Genomic DNA, 8,809 nt, shown 5'->3' with positions numbered 1-8,809 from the left:
ATTGGCATGGTAAACATGTTTATAATTCCAAAGCAAATGGAATAGACAATAAACAAAAAGGGAAATAAACAAGGGAAACATTAGTGAACACAAAAGTTTTAAAATAAAATAGACATTTCAAATGTTATGTAGTGTTGTAACAAGTAGTCTCCGTACTTCACTCTCTCCTCCTCCCTCTCCTCCTCCCTCTCCTCCCTCCATTTTTCACACACTCTCTGCAACTATTCCGCTCCCTTCATTTTTGGCTCAGACTTCCCTCTTCTTTTCGCTGATCTTCTCTGTTTTTCTCCTCCAGTCTTCACCTGTCTCCCCCTCTCCCTCCCTCCCTCCCCCTCCCTCCCTTGTTCTGTGTTCCTGTACCTGATATCTGGCTAAACCTGTCTCCCCCTCTCCCTCCCTCCCTCCCTTGTTCTATGTGTTCCTGTACCTGATATCTGGCTAAATCTCGACCCAAGAAGCCTGAACGAGATGACCTCATCTCCCAGCAATGCTCAGAGAGAGAGACGAGAGCAGAGTGGCGTAGGAGAGAGAGAGAGAAGATAGGGGGGCAGGAGAGAGAGAGAGAGAAGAGTGGCGCAGGAGAGAGAGAGAAGATAGGGGGGCAGGAGAGAGAGGCGAGAGAAGAGTGGCGTAGGAGAGAGAGACGAGAGAAGAGTGGCGCAGGAGAGAGAGAGAAGATAGGGGGGCAGGAGAGAGAGGCGAGAGAAGAGTGGCGTAGGAGAGAGAGAGAAGATAGGGGGGCAGGAGAGAGAGGCGAGAGAAGAGTGGCGTAGGAGAGAGAGGCGAGAGAAGAGTGGCGTAGGAGAGAGAGGCGAGAGAAGATAGGGGGGCAGGAGAGAGAGGCGAGAGAAGATAGTGGGGCAGGAGAGAGAGGCGAGAGAAGATAGGGGGGCAGGAGAGAGAGGCGAGAGAAGATAGGGGGCAGGAGAGAGAGGCGAGAGAAGATAGGGGGGCAGGAGAGAGAGGCGAGAGAAGATAGGGGGCAGGAGAGAGAGGCGAGAGAAGATAGGGGGGCAGGAGAGAGAGGCGAGAGAAGATAGGGGGGCAGGAGAGAAAGACATAGAAATCTTAGAATCAACTATTAAAGACTACCAGAACCCGCTGGATTATCAAATTACTTTGAATGAACTACAGGACAAAATACAAACCCTCCAACCCAAAAAGGCCTGTTGTGTTGATGGTATCCTCAATGAAATGATAAAATATACAGACCACAAATTACAATTCCAATATACTTCAACTCTTTAACATCATCCTTAACTCTGGCATCTTCCCCAATATTTGGAACCAAGGACTGATCACCCCAATCCACAAAAGTGGAGACAAATTTGACCCCAATAACTACCGGGGGATGTGTGTCAACAACAACCTTTGGAAAATCCTCTGCATTATCATTAACAACAGACTCGTACATTTCCTCAGTGAAAACAATGTACTGCGCAAATGTCAACTTGGCTTTTACCAAATTATCATATGACAAACCACGTATTCACCCTGCACACTCTAAAACAAACAAAACAAAACAAAGGCAAAGTCGTCTCATGCTTTGTTGATTTCAAAAAAGCCTTCGACTCGATTTGGCATGAGGGTCTGCTATACAAATTGATGGAAAACGGTATTGGGGGAAAAACATATGACATTATAAAATCCATGTACACAAACAACAAGTGTGCGGTTAAAATTGGCAAAAAACACACACATTTCTTCACACAGGGCCGTGGGGTGAGACAGGGATGCAGCTCAAGCCCCACCCTCTTCAACATATATATATCAACGAATTGGCGAGGGCACTAGAACAGTCTGCAGCACCCGGCCTCACCCTACTAGAATCTGAAGTCAAATGTCTACTGTTTGCTAATGATCTGGTGCTTCTGTCTCCAACCAAGGAGGCCCTACAGCAGCACCTAGATCTTCTGCACAGATTCTGTCAGACCTGGGCCCTGACAGTAAATCCCAGTAAGAACAAAATAATGATGTTCCAAAAAAGGTCCAGTCACCAGGACCACAAATACAACTTCCATCTAGACACCGTTGCCCTAGAGCACACAAAAAACTATACATACCTCGGCCTAAACATCAGCGCCACAGGTAACTTCCTCAAAGCTGTGAACGATCTGAGAGACAAGGCAAGACGGGCCTTCTTATGCCATCAAAAGGAACATAAAATTCGACATACCAATTAGGATCTGGCTAAAAATACTTGAATCAGTTATAGAACCCATTGCCCTTTATGGTTGTGAGATCTGTGATCCACTCACCAACCCAACTAGCCCGGACCATGAAAAACAACCCCAGACCATTATTCCTCATCCACCAAACTTTACAGTTGGCACTATGCATTGGGGCAGGTAGTGTTCTCCTGGCATCCGCTAAACCCAGATGCATCCATTGGACTGCCAGAGGGCGAAACGTGATTCATCACTACCGAGAACGCTAAGGTGTATGTAAACGTCCGACTTCAACTGTATGGAATCATGAGAATCACAATCTCTACCCCAGAGCCATATTCAGAGCAGTTTCTCTACCCCAGAGCCATATTCAGAGCAGTTTCTCTACCTCAGCGCTATAGAGATAAGGAGCTTGGCAAACTGTCCTCCATATCTGCTCCAAACACTCCATTGCTATAACATTCTACTGACTAAACACACACGCGAAACCAAGCACTCACACATGCAAGCGTGCACACACAAACACACACACACACAGAGAGAGAATCCTGGCACAGCTCTTTAAAGTTGGGCTGATGTTTTTGCATCCTGATTCATAAAGGGCCCCTCCTTGAACACATCATTACCAGCCTAATATGGGTAAGATACATGTCAGAACACACTCCATCTAGCAGTGTTGTTTTCATCCATGACAACAGCAAACATTCAGCCTCCTCTCCTGCAACATCAAAACACACTTTTGACCACTTAGACACACACACGTTGGCAATGTTACTCACCACTCTGGGTTTGGCTCTCTGTGGGGCTGGTGGGGTCAGCTCTTCACTGCTCTTCCTCTGCAGTCTGGGTTCTCTGGCACCACTGGGAGTAGCAGGGCTGGAGTTGGACCCGTCTGGTACAGGCACCGTTCCTCTAGAACCAGACTCAGAACCAGACGGCTCGCTCTCGCCCCCTGGAGCATTCAGGGCCAGAATATACCGCTTGGTCACATCTTCCAGGGAGGGGGCCTCCTCACTGGTGGGCTTACCCAGGATGGAGGGTTCACAGGCGGGTAGTAGGGAAGGCGGATTCCCCTGGGCTCGCTGGGGCTGTGGAGGTGGGGAGATGGGGATGAAGGTGGCAGGTTCGCTGGCGTGGCGGACGTGCTCGGACCTAGTTTTGGGTCTGGGGGGGGGCAATGGGGGGGTGAGATCAGTCTGGTCTTGATCCTGGTCCTCTGGACCTGGTTTCGAGTGGTCCTCTGATGCTGATTGGGTGACCCAGTTGGGGCGTTTCCTGTAGGTCCGCCGGCCCATTCCGGGAGACACAACCTCCGCTAATTTGAGGTCAGAGTTCAATATCTCCCCTCCTCCCACTCCGTCTGTGTCATCACCATGGAGACAGGAGTGCACCTCCCTTTCTGATTGGGAGCGGAATTTCCCGCCTTCATTGTTGCCATGACGACTAAGTAATGGGCGTCCACATTCATCTCCGAGCTCCCACAGCTCATCTCTCTGCTCACTCAGGATTGGCTCACTGCTGGAGGGCGGGATCTGACCAGGCTGATCCAGCTCACTGACTGGTTCTTTAGGGTGATGGTGACTTTTGAACCCTGGTTCATCAAGGAGGGGGCCGTCACCACGGCGACTGGGGTCAGAGAAGGACTTCTTCTTCGTGGCTTTCCCGTTGTTCTTGTCATCCGTCATCAGTCTGTCCATCGCTCCTGGCTCCGCAACAATGTTCCGGATCACATTGCTGTAGTCGTCACGGAGACCACCATCACTGCACAGCGATAGGTCGCTGGCCGCGCTGCCCGTGTACTCTGATAGATCAGCTGCAGAGGACGACTCTGGGACACTTCCACCTCTGACTCCTCCTGCCCCCTTGGAGGAGAGAGAGAGCGACCCCAGCAGGTTACTATCCACAGAGAAACTGTTATTCCCTTCTTCTGACACAGAGTGGCACCGGTGAGGCATGGGGTCGCTTAGCGAACGGTAAACAGTAGGATCCCCGTTCCCGTTCGACTCCCCGTTGCTGCCGTTACTGGAGTCAGAGCCCGTATTCCCGGTTGAGGAGAACTTACGGCGGCGGCGGATAGCGCTCGGAGTGGGAGGAGCCTCAAGTCCTGGGACTGAGGCACTCTGGGATATATTGGCCCTCCCGCTAGTACTGTTGTTGTTATTGACACCACTCATCTCTGTTACTACAGCGATGCTCTCACTCTCAACCCCAAGGGCAGGAACAGAGACAGGGTTCTCTCGTTTCTCTCTCGCTCCTGCGTGTAACCCTGATCCCTCTCGCATTCCCTCGTTTAACTCTGGCCATTCCTCCTCATGCAGAGCAGACTGCTTCCAGATGGTCAGGGGTTGACCCAGCACATCTCTGGCCAATGATGATCCTAAACTTGACCTGACAAATAACCTCTCAGGGTCACCAGGTCCAGTCTCTGGTTCTGTGACTATGCCCTCATCAGTGAGGCTCGACTCGTGACCCGATAGCTCATCAACAGATCGGTCATAAAACACGTTCTCCTCAGAATCTCCCTTCTGCTGGCACTTCTCTTTTTCCCTGTTTTCACATTCCCCCTCCCTCTTCTCTTGTTCCCCTGAAACGGAGGATGCCCCAATGTCAACCTCAGCCTCTCTAGCTCTCCCCTCCCTCCTCTCTTGTTCCCCTGAAACGGAGGATGCCCCAATGTCAACCTCAGCCTCTCTAGCTCTCCCCTCCCTCCTCTCTTTTTCCCCTGAAACGGCATCCTCAGCCTCTCTAGTTCTCCTTTCATCTTTTAATTCACCTCCCTCGCTATCTTTTATCTCCTGCTCCTCCACTTGTTTTCTTTTGAAACCCTTGTCTTCAGTGCCATCTGTCGCTAGCACATCATCATCATCATCATCATCGTCAACATCCTCGCGAGCGCTCATCTGGCAGATATCTCTGATTACCTGCCTGGCCTCCTGGACATACCGGTCCTGCAGCGGAGTGGGCATCACATCCTCATACCCATAACCCCCTGCTCTGCAGTCTCCTCCATCACTCTCCACCTCTCTGTCAGGCACCGCCCCCCTCCATCCATCCCTCTCTTCGTCTTGATCCAGACGTTGCTCAGAAGAGCTTCTTTTGGCCGAGGACTCGGCTGGATGTTGCCTCCCTACTGGTTTATCAGAGTAAGTGAAGGATTTGGCACGTCTGAGAGTTGCAGTGAGGTCCTTTAATGAAGGGCGGAGTCCTGGGTAGAGGCCTCTTGACCCCATCCTGTACACCGTAGATGACCCCTCAGTAACCCCTGACTTGTCCGTCTTTCGAACTCTGAGATCTGATAGGTCACTTTTCAGGAAGCTGAGGAGAGACATTGTTTCCGAGGCTATGTCCGGGTTTGACATTGACATCCTGTTCTTGTCCTTATCACCGACTACGCCATCACTTAGCAACCGACGGAACACTGTAGTCTCCTCCCTAGCAACCCCTCCAGTGTCCCCTGTGGCTGGGGATGGGGGATTGACAGGGGGAAGAATGTGGGGTTGGCCTTTAACAGGGACGTGGGAAAAGTTATCCCCATGTCCGAAGCTGGGGGAGCGGTACATGGTGAAGTTACCGTGGTAGGTCTTACTGAGCATGGAAGAGGATGCACCAACCACACTGCCTGGGGTAATAGCATTACAGTTCACCTTTCTGTTAGCATAGCTAGCTTGGTCCTCTTCTTTCAGTGTCTCGGTGCTACAGTATCTACTGCGGCTCTGTGAGCCGCCGGGACTCGAAATAAATGACGAGATGTTGACCTTTGACACCCGCGACACCCCTGGGAGGGGTGTGGTCATGCGAGATGTCCCCGCCCCGCCTGATGTGTATTTGCGTCTGTAGCTCCCCTGAGCCCCCATCTGGTTAGGAGTGGAATTGCGTCCCCACAGTGCTGCACAGGTGCTAGAGGCTTTGGGTTCTCTGAGCCGGTTCCGGGAGCTCCCAGTCTGTTCTGGGGTGATGTTCTGTTGGTGTCTCTCAAGGTGTTCCATCATACCCATCTGCTCGTCGTCACTGTCGTCTGATTCGCCATCGTCTCGCCCCGTTGCTACGGCAACCTCGCTGTTCTTCTTTTTTCTCAGTGAGCGGCGTCTCACGGTGTCTCGGCTGGGTCCTAGTGAAGCAGGGTTGTCCTCTTCACTGCCTGAAGACCTGCCAAGGACCTTACCACCCCACCAGCCATTCTTACCGCGGGAGAGGTAACCTCCGCTGACACCTAACGAGGGAGCACTCCTTCCTCCTGCTCGGTGGTACTCCTCTTCTTCGTCTCCTGAGCTGAACCTCCAGCGGGCTGTGATGGCTGCCCTGGCTGAAGCTCTATCAGAGGAGGGGGCCACCGGTCTGGAGGAGCTATGTGAGGAATGTAAACTGTCCCTGGGCTGCCCGGCCCCCTGGCTCTGCCTCTGCTCTCCAGCGGGGCGGACACGGGAGGAGGAGAGGCCCACGGAGTTGCTCCGAGGTGGGGGAGCGGGTGCAGCGGCGAGGACAGAGGGTGGAGGGTCAGAGTTCAGACTAGAAGTCCAGGTCTCAGGCCCCTCTCCTCCACTGCTGGGGCTGTGGGCTCTGTGCGTGTTTGATGCCTGGGCCACGCTAAAAAACCTACCACTTCTACTAATAATAGTGCTGGCTGGCTCAATCTCTGCCTCGTCTGAGTAGTGCTGGTCAGGGTGAAAGGCTGAGTCCATGCCCTGGTGTCTCCTCTCTCTGCCCAGGGACGCAGCCCTGCTGAGGTGTCTGTCTGGCAGTGAGAGGCTAGTGGCTTCAGGGGCTGGGCTGTTGGGAGACTGCCTGTCGCTTATGTCTGCTAAAGAGTTGTCTTTAGAGCTGGCGGAGTGCTGGAGGTGGTCAGCAGATTTTAAATCCTCTGCATCAAAAAGCTCTCTGATCTTGGTGACACTGGGCCAGTAGGTTAGGTCAACGTGAACAGGAGAATCTCCATGGTGACTTGGGAAATAGCTCCTGTGTGACTTGCAGGCACGCACCCCACTGACAAAAACGTAATCCTCAGTGTTCGAAGTCTTACTGCAGTTATTGTTATAAGAGACAGACGGATCAATTTGGGAATTATCTATTTTACCAGCCCCAACGCTGCCTTGACAAGATTTGCGAGTATACATCCATTTTTGATTTCTCTCCGAATCCGATCCAGAGACCGAGTCTGTGCCTGAATAACACTTCTGTTCGTGAACTTTAGTGTCACTCGGAGACACGGTTAAAACCGTGTCAGTAACTTGTAAATATCCACTGTCCTCGTGGAATGATTTCCGAGATGGGGACCCTTCTCCCCTGCTGCTTTTAACCCTGGGTAAAGTTGTGCTTTTCCCGGCAACGTTACTGCCAGGGCTCGGAGCTCCATGCGTTCGAGACGTATTAGTGCTACTGAACTTCTCAGTGAGTTGGCGAATAGAGGGAGAAATGGAGGAGAGAGGAGTGGACGAGCCTTTCTTTAGCTCTGCGGTTGGGAGGCTGGCAGCGGAGATTTTGGAAACTTTCCTTGACACACTAACATTACGCATAGCCGAGGGCTGCGCTTTCTCGGCCGCTGCTGTAGACGGAGGGGGAAGGGCGCTGCTACTACCCTCAAAAATCGTTGTTTTGTTTAGTTGTTCTTCACAGCAACTTTTGTTCGCGCTACAACCTAACTTGTTGAAAGAGACACTGCGATACACCTTCTCCTTTTCTGCCATGGTGCACGTCTTTATTTTGTTCGTTTATCTCCTTTTGCTAATTCATTGATACGGCACTTTTCACCCCCTTTCAACCAAGTACAATAGGCTACTTTTTAACCACAACTTGCTGGCAAGGATTTTTCTTTCTACTCCACTGAAAATAGGCCAAAGGGTTTACACTAAAAGGAGAGTGAATTATGGAGTAAACAAAGTGAAAGAAATAGATAACTATTCTGCATTCTGACCTTACAATATGTCCTCTCGAATCGCATCCAAGCACGACGAAAAAGGGCAAAAGTTTGTCCAAACGTTTCTCCCTTCAACTATGCAGGGGTTTTTTCTCCATAGATTCCCCCATATTCCAGACTCGTTCCCATCGCTTTATCCACGCGGATTGCCCTAAACTCACAATTCACTATAATCCCGAACTGTTGCTATATTCCTTATTTTTGTTGACATGAGTGATTTATGTTTTTGAATGCAAATGCCTGAGAATGAGAGAACAGTCGTGGGCGGGACTAGTCGTGGTATAAGGGCTGTCATAGCCCCTCGGGAATAGGTAGAAAAACCACATTTCCTTTTAGATGGGAGAAAACAGATATTGCGGACACAGAGGGATAATTATAGCTCAGGACCGTGTAAACCGTCGGAGCGCTGAGAAATTGTACTTGAAACTAAATTAAACTAGAATAACACTTGGTGACAGTGTTCCCACTGTCAATGTATTTAATTAAGTGATTATTAGTGCTGACTCACGCGGGGTCGTGAGTGTCGTGTTTGCAAATTGTGTCAACGTTATTTATAAAGCATTTTCTCTCATGCACAATGATTTATGGTTTTTCCCATGACTGTCTGGTAAAGGCAGCTCTTTGTTCGAGCAGGGATATTATACCGTCCTCTGGGCGATGGAATGTTGACCGCTGCGCCATCTTACGGCCACTGTATAAAAGTTCACCATCCTTTTTGCTCTTAGTGTCG

At 50.7% G+C, this 8,809-nt stretch overlaps 1 protein-coding gene across 2 annotated transcripts in view; it reads right to left on the bottom strand.

Annotated features, from left to right (window-relative positions):
- The window catches only part of LOC139549500 (rho guanine nucleotide exchange factor 17-like), a 118,813-nt gene extending 110,482 nt beyond the window's left edge, over nucleotides 1-8,331 (bottom strand). The window contains exon 1 of one of the 2 annotated variants that reach the window (XM_071360066.1): nucleotides 2,948-8,331. In XM_071360066.1, coding sequence (XP_071216167.1) covers nucleotides 2,948-7,849 — 4,902 coding nt within the window. In that variant the 5' untranslated portion in view covers nucleotides 7,850-8,331. The remainder of the gene's footprint in view (nucleotides 1-2,947) is intronic. The other variant, XM_071360067.1, reaches the window with a different exon arrangement.
- Nucleotides 8,332-8,809: the final 478 nt, after the last annotated feature.

The sequence above is a fragment of the Salvelinus alpinus genome, chromosome 22, assembly GCF_045679555.1.
Source record: "Salvelinus alpinus chromosome 22, SLU_Salpinus.1, whole genome shotgun sequence".
NCBI lineage: Eukaryota > Metazoa > Chordata > Actinopteri > Salmoniformes > Salmonidae > Salvelinus > Salvelinus alpinus.
This window is presented reverse-complemented; position numbering and strand designations above follow the sequence as displayed.